At 42.8% G+C, this 24945-nt stretch overlaps 2 protein-coding genes across 3 annotated transcripts in view; one reads left to right on the top strand and one right to left on the bottom strand.

Moving 5' to 3' along the window:
- Positions 1–14521, bottom strand: part of LOC306787618 (rho GTPase-activating protein 26-like) — a 63486-nt gene extending 48965 nt beyond the window's left edge. Inside the window, exon 1 of the mRNA XM_079282809.1 lies at positions 13884–14521. Within this exon, the coding sequence (XP_079138935.1) occupies positions 13884–14037 (154 nt within the window). The 5' untranslated portion in view covers positions 14038–14521. The remainder of the gene's footprint in view (positions 1–13883) is intronic.
- Positions 14522–20000: 5479 nt separating this feature from the next.
- On the top strand, positions 20001–24410 carry LOC306788331 (putative fibroblast growth factor 1). Of its 2 annotated transcripts, XM_079283814.1 has the most exons (4): positions 20001–20115; positions 21431–21641; positions 22213–22316; positions 22833–24410. In XM_079283814.1, exons 1-4 carry the CDS (start codon positions 20074–20076, stop codon positions 23016–23018), a joined length of 543 nt encoding a protein of 180 aa, XP_079139940.1. In that variant the 5' UTR covers positions 20001–20073; the 3' UTR covers positions 23019–24410. The 2 variants fall into 2 exon arrangements, with proteins under 2 accessions (XP_079139940.1, XP_079139939.1); XM_079283813.1 differs by lacking the exon at positions 20001–20115 and having other exon boundaries at positions 21253–21641.
- Positions 24411–24945: the final 535 nt, after the last annotated feature.

Genomic DNA, 24945 nt, shown 5'->3' with positions numbered 1-24945 from the left:
CTCCTGGAAGTCATCCATGGTGTGATAAAGAGGATAAGAGAGAGAAGTTAAAAACCTGGGTTCATCATCTACGCACAGCCGGCCAATCACGGCATGAAGCGGGTGTGAATGTAAACCCGTATGAGATACACCGGACTTTCAACTCACTCCAATGTTAACCCATCCGCATCATTATTACACAGTCAGAGCAGCTCGTGTAGCAAAGAGCGAGAAAGTCCGAGTATGGCAGGAGGCTCAGGACTTTCACCCAGCAGAACGCTGTTCGCGTCCCGTCTGAAACATTGTTTTGTTACGCAACTTGAAAAACGTTCTTATTTCAACCCAAACCACAATCTTTAGCTAAGCAAGCACTTTGTTGCCTAAACCTAACAAAAGTAGTTTTGTTGCGCAAATAAGCCAAAACAAGTAAACCTCTGTTGGAAGTTTATTTTGAAAAGACAGTGTTTGTATGTAACAAGCCAAAACTGACACGCCGTCTCTGATGCTGGAGGGATACCTAGAGCGTCACAGTTTGAAGCGTAGGGGAAACGTGTCTGTGTTTGATGTGACTGTGTTGAAATGTAGGATTGTTGTATTCAGAAAGTTAAAGAAACGGTCAAGCACAACTTCCTTTAATTCAACACGGGAAAGGTATTGGTTTGTTGCATACATACACGTACATTAAATCATCGCCACTGCTTTGTTTAAATGTGGAGGACGAGTTGTGAGCCATGCCGGTTGGAAGAGGAAAGAAGGTTTGGGGGATAAGGGGAGAGTGTGTGCAGAGATACTGTAGCATGCAGAGTTGGGCTTCAACCCTGTGCACACGCAGCACAAAACCTGACGCCATATGGATGCATAATTTCAATGATTTTGACATTTTAACTTTACTTGAATAACAACATGGTTCTTATGTGTGGGTCGACCTCTGTGAGCCTTTAGTTGATGGTGCTGTGTTGAAACACAGAGGGATAAACTCCGATACATGATCGCATATTATCAATAGCTTCACAGCAACGCTAATAAAAGCATTTATTACAGAAAATACAGAAGCGGAGCACTCCACCCTCATTCTCTCTTCCAGTGTGAAACTAAAAGCCGCCCTGAAGGCACCATCATACGCTTTACTAGCATCCAACCACACACACACACAGCCTCATTCTCTGTTCATTTGCTATTACAGTGTGCACAGATAAAGGGAGAGTACATGTTCTGTTAGTGTAGCCATTACTCGCTCTCCCTCTCTGCCTCTCTTCAGCCTGCTTCTCTTTGTGTCTCTCTGTGTGTCAGGACGAATCACAGCACCCTGGGGGATTTGCGGCCGAGTGGCTGCCGCTCGGTGGCTTGTCAGTTTAAGTCCTTCCTCTGAGGCCAGCGTGACACACAGAGAGACACAGAGATAAGAGAGACACAAAAGATGACGGGGTTAGAGGCTCAAAACAGAGCAAGACATACGAATGAAATGCCACCGTGATAATGCACTCCCCACAGAATTCGGGAGGGACAAGCTGGAAGTTTTAACTTTGCAGACATGACATATGCTTTTTGCCTTGAGGCAGCAAAGTAATGAATTACAAATTCCATCCTCGTTTCTATCGTTTGGGCAGGTTCATGCCCCGCAAATGTCCATCTTGACCTCACGAGTTGACAGCAAAATGGCTGGTGTTCCAACGATCGAGCATTTCAAGCACTACTGCCTCATCCTGACTGCAGCAAAAATGCTATAATCCAAAATACAGTACACTGAAACCAATACACTTCAACTTCCAATCATATGACAGTAGCTGGATTTTGTTGACCATCATAAGCTGTAGATAGATATTTCTGAGCAATATAAAAGACCACAAACTATTGTGAGAAACTACAACTTGGCTGATTTTATATTTCAGGTAGATTGGGGTGCTGAGGCATGTGCACAGGCTCCAAAACTAACAATACTAATAACCTACTAGCTACTCAAGATATGTTAAACTGTTGACGTGAACGTTGAATGCTGCAACCTAAATAGACTCAAGCACAAACTCTGAAGTTGGTGGCGCAAATAAAGTAATCACCTGCTCGTATCTTAATTATAAAATGACATGTAGCCCATTATAATGGCATCACAAAGAATTACCCCCAAAAAGTCTTCAGTGTCACTATGTGAAATCATACTGGACAACCTACACAAGAGAGACAGGGGACTGGTTTACAGAGGAGCTAAAGGGGAATTTCACTCAACTTGGTGAAGAACAGACTCATCAATAGACACTTAAAACGACTTGAATAACTCCAATCAGCTGTAAATCAGACAAAGAGTCCAACATGTGATGGTCTGTTGACAGCTGATGGGAAACTGACTTTGTGGGAGCTGCAGCGCGCAGCGAGACAAATGTGCTTTACATGATTGTGGTTTCGGTGTTTCAGTTGTGGGCCAGAAAATGTGCTTTCATCACCAGACGATCCTCTGCAGTTCCTGCGGTGAGCTTTTGATTTCCATTGGCCGTCTCTCGACGCGACATTGTGACTTCCATTCACTTGCATTGTTTTAATACTGCTTACTCCTTCTATTCTATTTATTTACATTCAGTCACAGCCGTTACACCGTTAGCTGCGAGCCGATGCAAATATGTTTTCAATATTCAATTCTGTCCCACATGCCAGCAGAATACATACTTCCATATCTTAGTGCGGGCAGCAACAAAGCCACAATAACTGCTGTACCACCGATGCTTGATGAGACACCACTTATTCAGACATCCGGTTGCGTTTGCCTGAATGCATAATGAACCTTCAGACGTAGATAAAAAACTTGATATGTTTGCAGATTAAAGAACATTTAATTATTTAATGTAAAAGAAGATGCTTTTAACATTCACATTCACTTATATTGAAATAACCCATCACTGTTAGGGACTGAATGGTAGGGAAGGATAGGAATTGCGACGTGCCTGACTTCCTGATTCAAGTGGGCAGAGTTAACAGTGCGGGGAGTCCCATCAGCGTCCCTGCAAGATGTGATCAGGACTAAAAGGGGCAGAGTAGGAAGATCTGAAATATAGCTCTCAAATCCTGAAGAAGACCAAAAAACATCCGAAATGAATGAATAAATAAATAAATAAATAAATAAAATAGATTCCCTCTCCCTCTAGGCCAAAGCCAGACCCAGACATCAGACCGAGTCAACCAAATTATCCCCAACAATGACACCAGACGCATGAAAACTGAGGATAAAGCGAGCGCGCACACACACCTACCAGATTACCCCTACTAAGCCTGAGTTTTGGCTAGCTTTGCACCAGGACACCAGTCCCCAACACCACCCCTGCATGTGTGTGTGAGTGTGTGTACAGTCGGCACATCAAATGTGTGAGGGTGTGATAAAGAGCAACGCATAAAAAGGAAGAGAGAGCCGTAACCTGGGGATTAAATATTTTTAGTGGGGGGGTATATTTGGAGCAGGATGGGAGTCGAACGCAGACACGCACACTGTTAAATACACACACACACACACACACACACACACACACTTCCTCGCTCTCCATGCCAGTGGACTGTGGTTTGTTTGGGTTGGCTCTGGGCAGCAATGGACTCGAGTCTTCCCCTCAGCCCACCCCTGCACTCATATACACAGATACAGAGTGCGGTGAAAATGACACGTTTCTATCTTGTTATGACCTATCAACATCAATAAGGGGAAAATTGATTGGGGCAGATGTATATTAAAATCAGTAGAACTGTAACTTTAACTTAAGATGCAAAAGTTGGATCTAATCTAAAAGACAGAAATGTCAAAATCAAATGTGCAAATTTAAACTAAATTCTGGCCCTGTTGTGCTTCATTGGCTAATCATGCTTTGCAAATAATTCCACATGTCATGTCGCTGAGGCTGATGTATGAAACAATATATAAATATTATGTAGCGTATGTTTTATAGGGCATTCGCGATTGCTTTAAGCAGTCAAATAAAGTTATCAAATACAACAATAAAGGGTTAATTAATGTAGGCGGGATCCACCTGGGGGTAGGTGAAAGGGCAGATTCCTCGATTGGCTCTGAGAAGCTGTTTACGAATGAGTCGTATTGTGATTGGATTAAACCCTCAGCAGGCTGGTCTGAGCTGGAGCTACTGTTTGACTGCAGAAACAACGCGTCTGCTTTCTCGCAGGGATAACGAGTGTCTGTCGGTTTGACAGGTCGCATTTATCAGATAGCTTCCTGCTGCTGGAAGTGGGCCTGATGAGAGTGGTGTGATGGAAGCAAACGTGATAAAACAATGAGAGGCTTGAAAAACTTCATGTGGCTTTATCACTGCAAGTGACCCTCGTCTTTCAAGACAACAAAAATACTGGTACCCAATAGACACCTTTCCCCTCTAGCTAAATAATAAATGGGCTAAGCTCATCTGTGCCTTAGTTTGCACAACCACGTGTTGAGTTTGGTCCACTTCACTGCCATGAAACCAAGGACCTGACACTTGAAACTGTGCCTCTTTCACTGGCTTTGCACCACCATTTATCTGCATAGAGTCGGTTAACAATGCTGCAGCTGAACCGTGCTATCTCTTTCACCATAAAACAGGTCTTTATTCACTTGCTCAGACTGCTGACTCGCCACTACACCAGGACAGCAATAGGTCTCAGCTCGGGTCACTGCATTGTGTTCAATAATTCAGGGCATCCGCTCCTTTTTGAGACCATTTTGCATTCATCTAGACAGCACAGTCTAGATGAGTCTGATACAGTATATCACAATAACATTTCTATTTATTTGTTGTTTATTTGTTAGGGCCGGATACAATATAAACAAAGTGAAGACGGCCATCCAATGCTATTATCATACTATTTATAGTGGATGCTAATTTGCAACACCCGTCCCCAGAAGGGCTTTTTTAAAACTAGCAGATTCGAACAGTGAGGTAAAAAGAAGGTTCAACAGACTACAGGGAGAGCACATATCAAAAACATTATGAAAAACAATAAGAAACAGAAAATGTCTGGCTGGGTGCGATCACACATGGAAATAAACTTTTCAATATGCGTGTCTCAGAATCAGAAACGCTACGAACAACAGTCAACTTCACTGCTGGTAGTTTTGTGAACCACATCAACAAACTAGCGTACTGCGTTTGCTTCGGACCGAAGCCCACTATGATTACTAAGCCACAGTTGGGGTTTGCTTATGTCTCGTTGTTATAAAAATAACACAACCTCTGGCAAAACGCATCACGAGGCCCGGCCAGCAAACGGTCATGTCTGCCAAATGAAATCAGGGGAGTGATGGAGAGTCAGAGGCTCCTGCAGTTAATTTAAAAGGGGACAAATCGTGTTAATTTTAGGGTTTTAGTGCCGGTTTCTTTTAGCCCTCCTCCCAAAAAAAAAAAGAGTCTCCTCTGACTGGCTTGCGAGAAAAATATGGTGCACCTTTGCAAAGGTAGTTCTTAAGCCGTGGGTGGAGATGCTCAGATGGGGGTATTTTTATTGGGGGTATTGAATCACATGTTTTCTGACCAAGGCAGCCCACAAGAAACTGACTTTATGTCAGAGTTTGTGGGTTGGTAAGACACGCCAGCTACTGAAAACGTTTCATAATTCCCCTTTAATACACCTTCACTCATCCGCTACATTAACACTCAGTCCGGTTCCTCTGCAAGCACTTATCCTCCTTTAATAACACGAATCAGAGATGCATCAGGAAGAGAAACAGGATGAGAGCGGCTGGAGGAAAGAAGAAGGCTAACAGGCATTTCCATGTCACATTGACAAAAGGACACGAGGATGAGAAAAAGAAGGGCAATGAGGATGAGGTCAAAATGTGGAAGTGTGTATGAGGAAAGGGAAGAGCAAGAGGAAGAGGAGGAGAAGGGGAGAGGAGAATCATTGTTTTGAAAGGTCAACGTTCTCCTTCAGTGCCAGTCTGGCCGAACACAATGAGAGCCTGAAAGACTCTCTGCTGGGGATGTAAAATCATAATGTGGAACGCATCTTTTAACTATAGCGGGCAAATAAGTGACGTGAAGTCAAAAAAAGTTCAATATTTCTCTCTGAATTGTAGTGGGGTAGAAGAATGACATGAAAGTAAGATCAAAGTACCTGAAAATGATACTTAAGTGCAGTACTTGAATAAATGAAACCAGCATAATGTCAAGTGCCCACATGTGTTTCCCCCTTCATGCCCACAAGAAAGTGAGCTTTCAGAACACTGAAACCCTGGAGCTCGACACAAAACCTGAGTCACTTCTTAAACCCGACAAAGAGGGCTTGTCCTCTGCTGCATGAAAGACGGTATCGTCCCTGCTGGACAAAAAAAAAAAAAAACCTGCGCTCTGCGGACTCACCGTGGCCTGGATAGGAACACCCCGCCGGCCTCCGACTTGTAACGCTGGCTCTTCTCCCTTTAAGAGCTTTGATGTGGGAGGAAAATAGCTATTTTATCAACAACATGTGTCAGCACGTGTGGATACATGTGCGAGAGTATGCGTGTGGGTGTCTGTGTATTTCTGCCTGATTTAAGCCGCACCTGTCAGGCTAAAATCACCTCCTGTAAGTGTTCCTGGTAACGCTTTTGGGCAGCATTTTCTTTAGTAGTCTAAGGTTTCTAATGGAGCAACTCGGAGCCACACCTCGACTCCACCGCGGGCTGAGAGTTTCTAGTTCGTCATCTCTCTCACACACACACACACACCTTGAATTTGGGACTGACAGCTCAACACTGCAGGCTAAAGGAGTTAAAGATAACCTTTAGCTGAAAGTTCATATAAATCTCACGCTTTGTTCCTACAGGATAGAAGAAAGAACCTGCATTTCATTGCCATGGTATTTAAAAATTAACCTGTAGCCTGGAGCTTCTTGTTTGGGAAAGCTGGACATTATTACATTAAAACATGCCCGTAAAATTCAGCAGATCTTGTGACACTTTATGGTTAGCAGCACTATCCAGCTGTCAGGTGTGACACTGAAAATGAGGCTCATTGCCACTAAAGTTAACCAATAAGAAAGCCTTTGATTATAGTTGATTACAGACACGACACTCACTCAAGCACATGGATGTACTCAGACACACACACACACAGTTATGTAACCTTTGACTCTTCGTGGAGGCCTAAAGGCAGTCAAATTAAAACATCTCAAAACGTTTCCTTTAGCTATATTTCATTCAAATGAGTTCAGACTTGTAGCCAGCAAGCCAGCTTCTTTTTCATGTTTATTGGCTGCATTAGGTGCAGATCAAGCATAAAATCCTGCCTCTTGAACAAGACTCTCTGTGTCTAAGTTGTCGTTTTTTAAGTGGCTGAAACTTGAAATTAAAGCCTCATCATGCCAGGGCGGGGGCCTCCGGCTGCGGTTGAAACAGCTCCATTTAAACAATTTGTGATTAAAGCCGTTTTTTTTAAGCAGCTGGGAAACGCACAGCTGTCTCTTTTATGACCGCACAGCAGCGATCAGGTAGCCGTGTGCAGAGAAGTTAAAGAGCATTCTTCAGAGTTCACCTTCCGTCCTCTTCCTGCTTCTTTTATGGTGCTTTATGATCTTACGAGTACAGTAATGCGGTCGAATTCAGGCGCAGCCAGCAAAACTGTGCTTGTCCCAAAGCGTCAAATTTACCGTTTGAGTAATATTTTTCTAAGACCAATCACATTTTGATATTTTTCTGGTTTTACAGAACCATTTCCCTGTGTTGTAGTTGCCAAGACCACCTAAACCAAGTCAAGACCAATTCCAGAGTGTATGGAGACCAAGTCTAGACCAAGATCAGTGTATGGAGACCAAGACCAGAGTGTATGGAGACCAAGTCAAGACCAAGATCAGAGTGTATGGAGACCAAGTCTAGACCAAGATCAGAGTGTATGGAGACCAAGTCTAGACCAAGATCAGAGTGTATGGAGACCAAGTCAAGACCAGAGTGTATGGAGACCAAGTCAAGACCAAGATCAGAGTGTATGGAGACCAAGTCTAGACCAAGATAAGTGTATGGAGACCAAGTCAAGACCAGAGTGTATGGAGACCAAGTCAAGACCAAGACCAGAGTGTATGGAGACCAAGTCTAGACCAGAGTGTATGGAGACCAAGTCAAGACCAAGACCAGAGTGTATGGAGACCAAGTCTAGACCAAGATCAGTGTATGGAGACCAAGACCAGAGTATATGGAGACCAAGTCAAGACCAACATCAGAGTGTATGGAGACCAAGTCAAGACCAGAGTGTATGGAGACCAAGTCAAGACCAAGATCAGAGTGTATGGAGACCAAGTCTAGACCAAGATAAGTGTATGGAGACCAAGTCAAGACCAGAGTGTATGGAGACCAAGTCAAGACCAAGATCAGAGTGTCTGGAGACCAAGTCAAGACCAAGACCAGAGTGTATGGAGACCAAGTCAAGATCAGAGTGTATGGAGACCAAGTCAAGACCAGAGTGTATGGAGACCAAGTCAAGACCAGAGTGTATGGAGACCAAGTCAAGATCAGAGTGTATGGAGACCAAGTCAAGACCAGAGTGTATGGAGACCAAGTCAAGACCAAGACCAGAGTGTATGGAGACCAAGTCAAGACATTCCACATGCAAGATTCCTCTTCTATTGACATGTATACTGCATATGTGTGTATGTATGTGAACCATGAGAAATGTCTTGATAAAATGATCAAAAGGAATTGCGGAGGTAGGACAAGGCCGACAGCTGCAGCAATAAGAAGAAACTGCAGTTTAAGTCGAGAACATTTTTGAATCGAGTTGGTTTTCATTGGAACACAAGAGACATTATATCACCTCAATAGCAGACTACTTAAAACTGAGCGACACTAACATGTTAAGAGGGGGGGGGGGGGCATTTCTTGTCAGAGGAGCATTTCCACCACTGGAGGATGATGTGGTGCTTGTGTTGAAGCGTAAGAGATTCAACTGTAAAAGTACTGGTATTTATGCGTGACACTTCCTCCTTTACAGTGTCATGTACCGGTACTCTTGAATTATAATGTATTCATTGCTGTAGGGTATAATAATGCCATGGTGCCATGAGAAGACAAACTTTTATTCTGCAGTTCCTCTTTCAGTTCCTCTGATGACCGTTTTTTTTCTAGCTAACCCAGTAAATCTCTAAAATGGATTTTTGTACATCTGCTTTCCTGTTTCAATAATTTTTTGCACAGAAACAATTTGAAGACAGCCTGGAGACACAGAGTTAACCTGTGGGCAAAGGGTTGCATGTGTGAACATTAACACCTCTGAACCGCTGCAACACCTGCCTCGAAAAGAAGGAAATCTGTCATCTGCATGCATGAATCTTTGGGGGCTTATATCGAAGGTGGCATGCCAGCAAAATAAGTCCCATATTGTCACGGGAGAAATACGGCCGTGCATGTAGCAGCTGAGTCAAAGTATCATCGCCGGGCTGTGTAACTAAATAAGCCCTCAAGCTAAAATATTTACCAGCTTCAGTCCGGGGCCAATGCTCCACATCAAAGATGCAGCTAATGAGATGAAGTGGCACCCTGGCTGGCGAGCGACTTCTGTGGTCATTGTTATGAGCTCTGCAAGGTTTTAGATCCGTGTATATCGGCCACACATGCCATTTCTGCAACAAATTGGTTTTCTTAGAAGTGCATGTTAAATTCACTTTCAAGACCCGATTCTTTTTAGATTTTTAACGAGCTTATCAATTATAGATGTACCGGGCGAATAGCTTTTCCCAATGAATGCCACCAGTCGTGCAAGAGCAAAAGACCGTCGCAAAACCCGTGCACCAGGAGTTCAAGTGTGTGGCTGAAAATGTCAAAATGTGTTGAGGCAAATTTGTCTTTTATTCTTATTTTTTACATGTCAAAATTGTTGCAAAATTCTGAATGTGGGTGTTGGTGATATTTATGAAATAGAAAATATCTAATTTTGATCTAGTATGACGTTAAAGGTCAGTGACTGTGTGTGTGTGTGTGTGTGTGTGTGTGTGTGTGTGTGTGTGTGTGTGTGTGTGTGTGTGTGTGTGTGTGTGTGTGTGTGTGTGTATCAGACACTACCCTGAAAAAAAGCGAGGCAACAATGGCAGCAGAGCTGGGCTGAGTAGTGCCCTAATTTCTTTCTCCTCCACGCTACGTCACAGCTGGAGGAAGACCCCCCCAACCCCCACTGTGCTGCACTGCAGTGGCAACATGCGCACACACACACACACACGCGTATATCTTCTCAGGAGCCGAAATGTACTGGTATAATGGGAAACGCACATGTTATATGTGCAGATCCAGAATATTAATAACCGTAGACAAGGTGCAGCCTGCATACAAAAAAAAAAACACACACACACACACACACACACACACCCTCCTCTCCTCTTTGTTCCTATGTGACGTCTGCAGAGGAATGCCTTCAGCCAGTGACACCCCGCCTCGCTTTTCTCTCCTCGCTTCTCTCTCCTCGCTTCTCTCCTCCTCCATCCCCTCCTCTTCTTCTCTTCGCAACCTAGATCGCTGAGCTCCTCTTTAGGAGAGTATAAAATAAGGCCATGTGGGTTTTTTAAACACCATTGTGAACGACCACAACACCCCCACCTCCTCTTTTTCTCTTTCTTTTGCCCCGTGGCACAGACTCTTCCTTTGCGCTGGACCTTTTTAAACAGAGGGTTCCCTCCCTCCATCAGCCATAAGAGAATTAGTTATGGTGTGGTGTGCATTTGAGTGTGTGTGTGTGTGTGTGTGTGACCCTCATCCATCAGCACAGTTGACAGTTGAGCCACTGAGCGACTGCTATTACCCTTCTTATGACTCACCAGCAGCTAAGTAGGTGGCTGCAGTAAAAACACAGACAGCAGGTAAAGAGAGAAGAAGATTGAAAGAGATATGGATTGAAACAGTGCACATGGTCCGTTGCAGGGAACTCCTTCTGTGGGATGTTTACAAACCTGTTTGTGAGGTTACTATAGGGGCAGTTAAGGGCCTGGAAACAAAGCCATTAACAAGACGGGGCTAATGGGCTCATGGGTGGAGGGCTGTTTTAACCACTAACAGACCGCACATGACCAGAGCATGCAAGCCTTTGATATATAGATATATAGATCTATATATCAAGCCGTATAGCTATTGATGAATTGAAACAATTTTTTTTTTTTTCTGCATTAAATAAACCGGTGTATAATTCCTCAAAAACCTACATTTGACTTTTTCACTATTTTGAAGACATCTTCTCAGGTTTAAACGTAATATCAAACTAATAAATGAGTAGTCTTCTAGTCGCCCATGAGTTGTGTTTTCAACGTGATGCTCTGGTTTGAGAGTACGATTCAAAAACATTTTGACAAATGACTCGTTATAGCACACATTTGTTTCTTGGGTCATCCACCATTTACTTCTTTGTCACTGCACATTGGGTCTGCCCTCACGTTAACCCGCCGACAATGAGCATCATCGCATCAGCTTGTTGAACGTCAGGTGACACACACACACACAGTAGACAGAAAGCGGTCACTAGACTACAGGACAGAATGATACGTCACACTTTTACTGGAACGTGTGCACAACCGTGCCTGACAATTTAGATTATTACGCGTCTTAATCCTTGCACAGTTCACAACGTACTCTCCTGAGCCAGGCGACAGGAAGTTCAAAAACAACTCCCGCTGCTCTCTACACTTTGAGCTGAAAACATGGCGGCATCAAGCGTCTGGGTCACATGAAGTGTCTGAACGCGGTGTCTCGTTTCCCCTCACAGCACCACAGAATGCCAAGCTGCCAATTAGGGTTTGTTTGGATGATTAAGTTGTGTCATGTCAGAGGTGGAGCAGAGAACCAAACACTTCTACAGGCTCGGTAATAACAAGCTGGAGCTGCCCTTAAATGACATCTGGCGAACACACACACACACACACACATCTGTGTATATACGTTTGTGTTTCTGTGTGTGTGTGCATATGCATCTGCCATCCTAGTTTGTAAGAAAAGTACTTACTCAGAGGAGACTTTGTGGTTTTTAAAGTCTATACTGAAGGCTTCACATTAAGCTAACGCAGGCTGGACATAAATTCTACCTTCATGAAGGTTATAATGCGTTTTGGCACTGCAGAGTTTTGGAGACTCTGCAGTTTGTGTTGACCTGTAATGAGTTATAAAAGTGTTCCTATTATTTTGTCCACCGCATCCATATCATCGAGTGTACGCTAATTGTGTTAATACACGATATGTATGCAATTGTATATTGATATACAACATTACACAGTATATTCAATCATTTTAAAATACTGTGGGAATGTATGTTGTTTTTGGCAAAAGAATTAAAAAAAAATCTAAATTTACAATTGAACAACTAATGAGTCAACATACCTCATCACATTGATACAAAACCTGTGTAACAGTTTGTTTACAACCAATAACATTAAGAGAATTGGTACAAACTGTATACAACAATCACTGACTGCAGTCATATTCATCGTGTCTCACCATCTAGATCATCATTACACTGTACTGGAAAACCCCAGAGAAGGAAGCGACGCAACAACGGGCTTTCATTAAATCCACAGTAGCACTAGTTTCAGTCCTGAGCAGCATGTTGTAAATGTTTCACTTTCTCCTTCTGTGGTACCGTGCATGTAGTCACGTGTGAAAGCTGTCAGGAGACTCGGTTGTCTCTTCCTCCAGCAGCAATTGGTAACGAATGTAACATTAGGGGGGCTTCCCAGTACAGTCACACAGCCTCTCAGCGCCTCAGGAGGAGCTGAGCCGAAAAGATGCAGCAGAGGAGATTTACAGCTGCACGGTGGACTTCAAAGTACCGTCAGAAAAAACGATTCTTTCCGGGCAACATCGCTGCGTAGTGCAGGTATAAAAAAAAAAAAGATTAACTTGGAAAATCTGCTGACTTGCTCTTTTCTCCGGCAGCAGCCTGGCTGCAATGGTCAAACCAGGCCATGCTGAATGATTTCTAGAGCTCACCTATGGACAAAAGCAGAATTGTCTTCATAGTCACACGTCAGCTGACAGAGCTTTGTGGCACTGAGCTGGTTCGTCCAGCTGATCACACAGGGGTGGAAAGTTCAGCGGAGCCGGTAGGACTCATCTTTGTATGAGCAGTGTGAATGATGCTCTCTATACCTGCAGCATCAGGAGCGTGCCCGTGCAGCTTTGCAACATGCAAACTAGTTAACACATAAGAGTAGAAACAGTAGTGAAAAGACTGAAGAGTATTTGGATAGCGACACCGAAACAAGGGGTGAACCGGTATGAGAGCATAGCAATGTACTGCTGTGGATGTGGGACAGAAGCTAAATGTAAAAAAAAGAAATCAGTATCAGTTTAAGTTACTATCTTTAGAATATGTTCACCGCTCTACCTATCGATGGAGAACTGAAGCCGTTATCAATGCTCTCCTCCAAAAAGGGAAAAGACTACATTGACAAAAACTCCAGACCATCACCATTTATATTTACTTACTTCAGAGAAATGACTTTCACATATTATGTCAAACTTCTTGCTAAAAAGATTTTGTTCTGCACTCCACAACCCTTTACACCATCAGTTAACTAAAAGAAGCAAACCGGGAGTCACCTCCTCGTGTCAAAGCTATTTCAAAGGAGGGACGTTGTGGTAGTTAAGCGCCTCATCAACATGAAACAACATCAAACCACGTACCCCAGTGTCAGTGTGAGTAGAACACGCACTACCCCCTCCATCTCTCCCTCTAAATGCCCTGTAATGTAAGCTGGAGGGAACAAATGTGCCGACAGCTTCAGGGATCACTCAAACTCACTCGCCTCGCCTCTAAACTTCTGAAATGTGCTTTATCAGTAACACACACACACACACACACACACACACACACACACACACAGAGGAAGCTTTGCATTCTGTGCCAATGTAATTGCGATAAGACTTCCAGAGTCGTCTCCTACACCTGAAGGCATCTCAAAGCCTTCAGTCACACTCACACACACACCTTTCCATCTCCACTTACTTTTTAAAGACTGGATCAGCGCCTTGCCGTCTTTGATCAGCTCCTTGATGAACTTGTTGGTCTTGTCCAGCTCCAGCTCGTGGGACTTGAGTCTCTCCCTGAACTGCGGGCTGTCCAGGTAGCAGTCGCTGAACTCCAGAGCAGGTAGTCCCATCTTCTTATTCTTCTTCTACACGACCTGGACGACCCGGCAAAACGCTCCGAACAGGAGGAGGAGGAGGAGGAACAAGAGGAGGAGGAGGGTGGAGACCCTGAGCTACTACTGCTGGTGCTACTGCTGCTGCAAATGATGGAAAATCCAATTACAACATGTAAACAACGGGGCGGAGATGAGTCCGACAGCAATGGCTGGCTACATAACCTTGCTTTTCTTTAAAAGCAAACACTCAAGTTGACACAAGCAGGAGCCCTGCTATTTCTTTCAGGATGGCAGCAGCAGCAGTCCGCCACGGCGTTCAATTAAAATGAAATAAAAAGTCACGGCAGAGTTCGTGTTTGGTTGGAGGGAAGAAAAGAAAAGAAAAACACTTGCTCAGGTAAACCGGTGCTGCAGTCTTCTCGAACAACTCATGGTGGACCAGACAGAGTCAACCCGGGGCGAGGAGGGAGGGGAGGCGGCGAAAAAAAAACCCAAAGTAGCCTCGTTAGTGTGGTGTCTTCCCTGGGCGGTTTTAAATGCACTGCTCTCCTCACACGGCCCCGCTCGGCTCAGCGCTGCAGCCCGTAGTCAACCTACCCGGACGCGGATAATCCCCCGACAGACGACTCTCTCGGCCAATGCAATGGCCGGATTTTAGAGCTGCTCGAGAGCAGAGACAAAGAAATATAAAAAAAAGCGAAGAGGCTTCACTCTGATCGTGTTTCTAGAAACGTTGTTCCTGGAGAGAGTTTGGGGCTGCTGCATCCTTCAAAGTTTGCGTTTACAATTAGGCCTCCACCCATTCCAAATGTTCCTCCAAATGAGAAATGTAGCTTAACCTTGCTACAGAAAATGCTAAAATTGCTACAGTTACAATGCAAAAGTGCAAATGTGGCTGAATTTCATTCAGTTTGTGGTATTTGGTCCTAAAGGATTGGGCAACGTTTAGACCTGAAGATGGTGCTGGATGAAAAGTTAAGAGATCAACAAAGTCATTAGAATTCATCCTCTAGGAAACGTGATTTTAATGGCACTAGAAGAGGTAAAGAAAGAGGACCAACAAAGTCAGAGGGATTCATCCTCTGGGCACCATGAATGTCTGCACAGGGATATTCTAAAGATATGCAGGTTGTACAGAAGTGATGGACTGACCGACAGACCAACACTGGTCAAATCTGACTGTTCTATCATATGGCATGTTGCAATTATGTGGTATGCATAATAGACCACTAGGCCACCTGGGGGTCAAATTGAATCAAGGAAACACCAGACAAATCTTTCACAGCTCTCATTCTCCCAGAATCTAAATTGTGCACAAGTCTGGTGCATTCGGGTAATCCTTATACATTTTAAATACTATAAATAATATTACGAAGTGTTTGCATTCAGGTAGTCACCTATCACTGATGAGCCAAACCACAACAAAAATCAGGACCCTATATTACAACCCTTTGCTTTTAGCAGAGAGAGTAACAACCTATAATGTCAGTTCTAAACAAATACTTTAGATAAATACAAGCAGATCACACATTTGTGTGCAGATTTGTCTGCAATCTGGGTTGAGTGGGAGTTGAACAATCAAGGAAGTTAATATACCCAGTTTAAGAATTTTGTATAATTTCATAATTTATGTAAAATAATAGTTTAGAAATGTGGGATTTTAAAACGGGGATTCCCGTCAGCAGCAGCACAGTTAAAAAGGTACAGAAGCAGAGGGCATGCAGTGCTGTCTTCGCATGCATATACGATCTGCGCATGCTGCGGGCCGGAGCCTGGTTGGTGGGAGGAGACGCTGATGTCATTTCAGCCGGAGCGGGGAATTTCTGTGCAGCGTTTCAGACTCGGATTAAAGCTGGCTCCGCTCTCTGGGGCCCTCTCTAGGCGCAACACTCCACTGCAGCAACCTTTTTCATATCGTGTCAACTTTCATTAACTTCTTTCTCTATAAACTTATCATGGTTATTATTTGTGTTATTAAAAAAATACTATTTTGACTAGTGATGAGAGAAGAAAGCCCATTCACTGATGTTTGTTTACCCTTTACTTACAAACCTCTGCTTTACACTAGCTTACATTTAAAATGACACAATTCGATTTTTTTTTTTACATTACATGCATGTCATTTATGCAAAGTTTGTGTTTGTGGTTACTGTTTTAAAAAAAACAGCTCAGATTTAGGCACGCTATACTTCCTCTGCCAAAGCACAGCACAGCGCATGGTCGCCTGCTCATTCCTCCATCTGTCACAGTGTGGTGTACAGAGACAGACATTTACAGGAAGTCATGTTTGTGTGTGAAGTCTAAGATGCTGCAGGCTAGCTGAAGAACCAGAAACAACCAGTTTATAGTTGGGTCATGGAAAGAGAAATATTACATCAACTATCATTGTTAAAAAGTGATAGTTGGTCTTACAAAATCACTGATAACATTGCCAAAATATAACATTATGAAGCACTTCAAAGAATAGCATCCTAAATTAAATTAAAATAAAACTTGCATAGTGTTATCATGCATCTGAAACAGAACACAGGATGCTTGAAAACTTAACTTGTTGTAACTTGTGTAGGGAAAACATCCCTTTTTTCATGAGAATCATGAAATTGGTGTTACCTCAAAAGAACATGTCCTGTTCAGCATCCCACACTCTAGTAGTCCTTCTGTGAGCTCATATTAAGAAATAATTTCCATTCACATTAGAATCACTGAATGTATTTGAAGTCCGTGGCTTTAATCAAGATGCCGTTAATTACATTTGACTTGTCCCTCTCTAATTTCATCCGCTGCATCAGCCTCTCCTTCAGAAAGCTTCCTGTTTAGAGATCAGCAACATAATTAACAACAGCTAAAAATATGTATCCATATTTCCATTTCCTCTTTAGAAACACGAAGCAAATGACAGCTGACAGGAAGGGTTCATCAGCCCTTAACAACTCCAATATTGTCTTTAAGTTTCATCTTAGGTCAGTGTTACAAGAAATCTTTCACATTTTCAAACAATCTCACGTTTACTGTAGCAAGATACATTCTGTCTGTTCCAGACTTTGTAAGGTATTTATCCATCGTTGTATGAAATGGGGAGAAAAAAAAGATGCCTGCATTTTCCATCGTTTTGCTTGGAATTCAGACCGACACATGGAAGAAACCTCAGGATCTAGAATCTAAAATATAGATCTGCAGCTTTAAATCAACTGTGCTGGTGGGTCTGCTGTGGTTCAAGCGGTTCCCTTTTATTATGACAAGGTACCCAGACGCTAATCGCTCTCCTCTTCATAGTCTTGTTTCATTTCTTTTTCCAAAGTTCTCCGTCACCTCCAGCCAGTATTTCCTTACTTTATCTCCCCTTTTCTTCCCACAGGAGGACAGAGATGCCAGACACAGACACTTGTGTCATTTTCTCAGCCAGAAGTGCTTCCTCTCTGGTGAGTCAGAGGATGTCCTTCTGCCAAAAGCATAAAGACGGCCAGAATCAGTTGGCGGTGGTGAAAAACAGGACACTGGTAGGCCTACTGTCTAGAGATCTAAATTATATATGATTTTTTTTTAAATACTATACTATGACTTTGTTTGTCGATACTATATATACACACTATACTATACTATGGATTTTTTGACAAACTTTTCTATGACTTTCTTGTAAATTTGTTTTACATACTATGGTATTCATTTTTTGTGACTTTTTTCGACATACTATACTAATTTGTTCCCGTTATGCTGTTCAGAGGGAGTTAACTCTATTGAGGGAAGTTGCGCTGACTTGCATCATCACTCGTTCAAGCCTACTCAGTAAGAATGAGTATTCGGAAAAGCTACCATGATGCGTAAAATATAATCTAAACGTATTTTTTGGAAGAAACTTGAATAAATACAATTGTTTCAGGGCGATGCTTTCACAGCAATATTAAATAGGTATTAGAAGAAATAATGAGCTTGGAAGGAAGGAATACTGAGCGAATGCATTATCTATGATTTCTTTATGATTTCGTTTTTTGACATTTTTCATGACTTCTTATGACATACTGTACAACGATATTTTCATGATATATTATGACTTTGTTATGGCATAGTACACTGGCACTAATTGAGCTGGGTAGACCTCACATGTGAGCTTTCTTTATCGTACAAATACTCACCAAACATAAATTATTATCAGTTGGATGAATCGGCTGCAATCATTGAAGCTGCTGCATCAACAGTTCAATAATAACAATGGATCGATGTGTGTGTGAAAGGGCTCACAGAGAGTTAGCAAAGCGCTGCAGTTCCCCTCAGCTCTGATGAAACATGACCAGAACGTAAAGAAAAGTCATTATCTGTGTGCTTGTGTATACAGCATACTCTAAATGTGTTCTTCAAATGTGAGAGTATGTCTCACAGCTGTCTAACAAATGTGAAAGAACAACAGACCCTCTTCACATATTGTGCAAAGGGAACTATTAAAGTGCCACTTTGTTTTACACTTCACTCAGTTGTTTCGATAGTTTGTGGTAAGGTTTGGTGTTGTGTAGGCTGATAACAGGTAGCCAAACTGATCCTTTTTATGGTGACAGTTGACCTATTCTGCCATCTCCTGGTTCATAGAGGTAAAGCAGCTTTTTCCAAAAGGCCCTGGAAGCTCAGTGCTGAACAGGTGAGAGAAAAGTAGGTCAGGCTCGCTCACCTTTTCGCAGTGTAGTGCACTCTTTTTTTCCTTCTCATTCTCTACGTAGTCTTGCGTCTCTTGCAACTCGAAAAGACTGAGTGGTTTTAAAATGCAGATAATCTGAAGGGAATGAATTATACAGAGAAGAGCTCAGCGTATCCATTGGAAGAAGACAGAGGCGAGGCAACCACTGTGAATAATTCACCAAGCCGGCACACCCCTGTGTGCGAGACAGACAGTGAAAGTGTGGAAAAGTAGATGCTGAGATTGCTGCATTTTGAGAAATGTCAACGCCCCACAGTACATATCTACATACAAATATGTTTCAACTGAGTGGATTCATTTTGGAAGTTATCGCAGTGTAGCTGACAGGGATTTGGGAAATGCTTTTGGTGTGTCTTGCAAAGACTGAATCATAAACTACTACCAGCCTTTGTCTTGTGTAAGAATTAAATTGGCTCTGTGGTCATAATAATAGGTTTGTATTATCTTTCTTCTTACACTAATACTGCAATTTCTCTGGTGCTTTCTTATCAGGAGCTGCTTGTCTGTGGGTGAAAGTCGAAAGCCAGTCCAGTGTATTTGTTTTCAGACAGAAGCTATCTAGAAAATGAGTTGAAGCTCCCGTTTGCTCACTTCTTTCGGGGCCCCAGTTACAAAACTGGAATCCGAGTGCCAGAGTGACACCTTAAAAAAAACAACAACAAAAAAACCCATAGAAAACTGATTTTGCCTTTTGTTTATGGAGTATTTTATCAAAAATCGAACACAATCTTCCCCTACCGTATCACGAATCCTAAGAATGTACCTGCATTAATGCTGTCTTATTTATTGTCAAATGTATTTTTATTTTAAGTTGGACAGATTTGAACTTCCCAGGAATGCAAAGCAACTCCAGTAATCCTGAAATGTGTCCTAACTCTCCTTTGAGCTGTGACCACCGGGCTGAGAATCGAAGCAGAGACCGGGCTCCGACACCAGAGGTACTGGCATTATGTAAGATTAATTGTGGAAACTGAAGTCATCGTCTTTGTGTCTTCTATAAATGTTTATAGTGTGTCTCCAGGAGGACACATTTATACGAATGTATCAGTGCTCAGTCAGACAGGCAGCACTGCTCATTTCCAGGCTCTGGCTGGATCCCATGGCCTGGACACTTGCGTCACTCGGTCTCAGTCTCTCTCTATTCTCGTGCGGTAATTTTAGTCCTGACGTTGGCCTGTTAAAATGAGATCCTCTGACGTTGTCAGAAGGGTGGTGAGGTGAGGAGGGGGGGGTAGGGATAGGGTACAAATACAGACATACACACTTACAACCTCTCTAAAGTCCAGCCACTTCCCCAGAGACAAGAAGAGGAACGCTTGGGACGGTTTGACTCAAACTTCAATCAAAAAAGAGGACAAGTGGAGGACATGCTGGCTCATCGGGAGCACTGTCACATGACTTTCTCACAGGTAGGTGCATGACTCACGAGGTGACAGGAGCCTTGTTGTTTGTGTGGGAATCTGGTTGGCTAGAAATCACATCATGCTGATTCACTACCAGCAGATCTTTGATGACAGGAAGGCAAGTTGACACTCATCTGGTTTTAGGTTTGTTTGTGCATGTTAAGTATCAAGGGCAGCCAAGTCGGGCACCGTTCAAAATCCATCATGACTTTTAATGACACATCCTTAAGTCAATAAAGTTTTTTTAGTAGAGCAATCTACCCCCCAACCTAAACATACAGACGCATTCCATTCATCCTCCCACGCGTCCGCATTCTGAATCGGTCACCGGTTGGGCTTTTGACGTCAATCCCACCAGCAGCTCTGTCCGAAGGTCCCTGTGGACACAAACTAACCTCCCGTAACATAAAATTCTTCTTCAGGTCCTGTACTTAGGAAAACCCATCTGGGAGTGGGAAGGCCTTGCATACCTCTTGTGGCTTTGCACTGCTGTGTCTTTCGCTTTCCTTCTCCCTCTCTCATTCCCCTCCCACCCCCCCCCTCTGTTTCTTATGCCTGTCCAAGATGTTCCAGATGTGGGCTATAGCCCGGCTCTATTCCTCTGGCTACACATGATAACATCGACCAGAGTTGTACAGTACCAGTGCCCGCTGGGTCCTTCACTGCCTCCCTACCACTTTCTCATTTGACAACACAGACTTTATGACATCCACTGCTGCTCTGGGATCTCTACTCTCCAAGATGTAGAGATTACACTCAAACAGTGCCTCAAACAGTGTGAGGAAAATGGCTTTTGTGTTTCACTTGTGGATTACGACGTCATGTTGCATATCTTTGACTATTGCTGGCACTTGCCACATTTCCAGCAGGGAGTAACACCATTACTGCAATTTTTCCCTGCCCTTCGCTGTGTCCAGGTGTTGTTTATTTCGTTGTCTGGCCTTGCACTCATTTCAGGTGAAAGTTACATCACTGCCATCTGTAAATGATTTTCACGGAGAAAGAACCGAAGTGATGCTCAGCCAGAAAACAAGTCTGATCATGTGGCGGCTTCGCCTGGCCTCCATCCAGATCTGATTCCCTGGCTGGTTTCATCACAAAAAAAAAAAAAAAAAAAAAGAGTTCCTTAAAAGGTTGCCAGAGAGAAACAGACACACAGTCAGAGGGAGAAAGTGGTTGAGGGAGGCCGGTGGAGGCGAGCGTTTCCTGTAATCACGTCATGAAGGCGGCGTTGTCCTCCTCTTCCTGTTTTCTCTTGTGTCTCAGACACAGTACAGGTGACATGAACAGTGAACACGATGGATCTCCTCTGTCGTTGCAGACACAGGGACATCACTCTGCTTCGTCCAAGCCTCAAACGCTCTGTAGGATGTCTGAGGGAGACGTCACAGTGCTGCCATTTGCATCTCTGGACCTGTCCAGGCAGGAGCACCGGACACTGACCAGACTGTACAGCCAGAACGGAGGATATCACTTGAGGATTGTACCAGATGGAACTGTGAGTGGTGGCAGGCAGGAAAACGACCCCTATGGTGAGGAAGGAATCTTTGTTTTTTTTGGCACGCGATTGGTTGTTGTATCTCTGAATCAGCAGTAGACTAGTGAGAATCTGTTGGCCACAACTTTATAGAAAATATTAAAATGAAGCTGAGCAGATTCTGTACATGTAACTCATTCCTATTTTGTCTTTTCACACTTATTTCAAAGTTTTAACTTAACTGACGAATAAAAGTCGTCACAAAAATAATGATAAACAAAAGAGAAGAGGTCAACTTGAAATGTTTTGGCTTGAAGTTATCTTGACGACCCGATGACTGGACATGACGGAACTGTTAACGGCCTCTTGAGCGAGGTATTTAATCGCAGCACTTCTGGTAAAGCTGCTCAGGTCTGTAAACAGAAGTGCCAAACACATGAACCCTGTGTACACGTTCAGACGTCAGGGCCTCCATTCACTGAAATATGCTGAACAAACATTTATTTTAGGAGAAAAATGGCGGCTGTACTCTGTCTAAATAATTTGATCTTCCACTTTGGGCTCGGAAAAGGCAACAACAACAAAAAAAGAGCTATGGTGAACAATGTCATCATTTTGTGTTGCAGACATCCTGAGGCTGAAGGCTGTGAGTGTAGGAGTGGTGGTCATCATGGGCGAGATGACAGGAAGGTACCTGGCTATGAACAGCAATGGACGCCTCTACGGATCAGTGAGTCTTTGAACAAAATGACTGCCGCTATGGAGTAAACCTGATTTAAAATAGAAACACGAAATGTTATCAAATTGTATGGGGAGCCATTTCATTGGGGCTACTTTTGTCAAATCACATAACACTTGTGAACTTTTCCGTGTCCGTTTAAATTCAATAATTCCTACTGTTTTGTAATAGTCTAGGTTATTTTCCACAAGTGCAGAACACTGGAAAATGTGTGCCAAAAGGGTGACCAGATGTAAAGTTTGAATCATTGTGAGCAATAATTTGTCATTGGGACCATAAAACAACAGAAGAGTTACATAAAACAGATGTATCATGTAGATTCCTGTTTCTATTACTCAGCAGTTTAAACTGTTAATTCCCTCTATCTACAGTATTCTGTTGCTGTGTGTGGATATTATCCACGCAACCTTTAAAATGACTTTACAGGGAGAACTAGAAGACTTGCAATAAAACCAACTTTCCTCAGCTCTTCACTTTTCCCCCCCCTCTTTCTTGTTCTTGCCACAGCAAACACTGAATGATGAGTGTTACTTCCTGGAGAAGTATGAAGAAAACCACCACAACACATATTGCTCCCAGAAGTACAAGTGGTATGTTGGGCTGAAGAGGAACGGCCAACCCAAAGCGGGACCAGACACCCACCGGGGTCAGAAGGCCATCTTTTTTCTGCCAAGGCCTGCGGGCAACATGTAAAACAAGACGGTACCAGGAACCGTGGAGGCGCTCACTGAAGTCTTGTTACGCTGGGCAAAGTATCCCATTTAAAAGGTCACTTAAAATCAGTACAACAGGGCGGTGAAGCCCGAGGCAAACACATCATGCTGTTTTTACAGTTAGTTCGAGCTCCATTTCAATCTTAATAAAAACCTTTGTTCATTCCTTATGTTTATGCAGGGGAAATGTGATTCCAGCTCATGTAAGCAGGCGATTAGAATGTGATCGTCACAGGGATATGAGCGAATACACAGAATACTTTCTGCCTATAAGCACATTATACACCCTCTCACTCCAGACAGAAAATGTGTGCGGTATCAGTGCATGTCAGCCTTGATAAATGGGTGTTCACTTTGAAAGCTAGTATGAAATACCACTGCTGGAAGACAGCAAACGGGCCGCTTTTACACAGAAATAGTTCTACAATTGATCACGTCTGGCACAAAGGAAACCAACAAGGCAGTAAACATAAAAGAGCCGACCATCTGGCATTGAAATCCAACTCAAACTTCACAGTGAAGGGAATGAAAGAGTTCATGGAAGTATTTCAGTGCCTTGCTTGAAGGTGCGTCTGGACGGATGTTTGCATGACTGAATATCTAATTAGTAACTATTTTTAATCTTAAGTATGTTTGATGCCCGTCTTAAAAGGAAATTTCATGAAAGTAACACACAAACAAAACATGAAAATTGACTAAACTTTGAAACTGTTGAAAAACAGCACCCATGTTTGTGATCGGGTTCACCAAGACAACAGTGAAGCATTTGTACGATTATATTTATCATATTGTTATTATGTGCCTGGGTGAGCTGACAGTCTGACAGGAAGATGTGAAAACTTGTTTCAGTAATCAGCGAGGTTATTATTGAGTTGTAAGTTGATGAAAAGATGGAACCAACGAAGAATTTAACATCTTGGTGACACCAAATGCCCGAGTGTGGATTGTTTGAGGTAGAGACGGACGATATAATATTGCACATTGTGTCCTGGACCACGTTAAGTTTCCCTTTACTGAGCACAAAGGCTCAGCTTCCCAGCACAACACTTTTTTTCTGTAAACATATTTCTCTTATAGTTGAAACACATGTCACTGTAACATTAAACTAGGTGATATTACGATTGTGAATATTTATTTAATATTTAGTTTTATTGCTGATACAATTCTATTTTGATGAACGTTGTCGTGGACATTTGCAAAATAATAATTTGTACATGCATAATAAATGAGGAAAGTAGTGATATGATCACCTTTTATGTAAGTAATACATATTGTATTGAGTGTTCTTAAATGTATGAAATAAAGTCTGCATTATTGTCAAAAAAAAGATAAATAGTATGTTTGATTTTCTGTAACAATGAGTGTTCTAAAACGTAACCGTGTGAATAAAAGTTGATCAGAATCCGTTTATTGCCCATGTATGTTGCACATACAAGGAATTTGTCATACACATCTCTAAAGGAACATGTTGTGTCCAGCCGCCGACACATGCGCTTCTAATGAGCTTGCTGTATGTGTGCGTGTGTGTCTGTTAACATCTGTGGTTTTTAATGAAAAATACTCTCACAGGTGTTTACCAGACACATTCCTCCTCGTCCACAAACATTAGAACTGACAAAGATTGGCCACAAGATGGAAACATTGCTTTAGTTTCAGTGGTGTTCTCGCTCAGGCTGGCAGCGAGGCCTTCTAAGGTTTATTATCGTGACACATAATATGGGTCTCCCTCAATCCCAGTGAAAATAAATCACGAGTTAAAAAAGGTAAATCTAAGAAACCACAGAGTTGCTACCAATAGCAAGTGTTTATCCAGCTGTACTGTGTATGGGTTATGGCAGTTAACGGAGTACACTGTTTCAGCAAAACCGCCATTAATAAACATAGAAAATGTTTTGTAAGTGGAAAAA

Source organism: Melanostigma gelatinosum (genome assembly GCF_949748355.1).
Source record: "Melanostigma gelatinosum genome assembly, chromosome: 14".
NCBI lineage: Eukaryota > Metazoa > Chordata > Actinopteri > Perciformes > Zoarcidae > Melanostigma > Melanostigma gelatinosum.
Note: the sequence above shows the minus strand (reverse complement) of the source record. Positions and strands in the feature narration are given on the sequence as shown.

Coding starts and splice junctions, on each gene's coding strand:
- LOC306788331 (XM_079283813.1), top strand. CDS start 21,329: ATGAAGGCGGCGTTGTCCTCCTCTTCCTGTTTTCTCTTGTGTCTCAGA. Junction 21,642..22,212: donor GCAGGAAAACGACCCCTATG/GTGAGGAAGGAA, acceptor TTTGTGTTGCAG/ACATCCTGAGGCTGAAGGCT. Junction 22,317..22,832: donor ATGGACGCCTCTACGGATCA/GTGAGTCTTTGA, acceptor TTCTTGCCACAG/CAAACACTGAATGATGAGTG.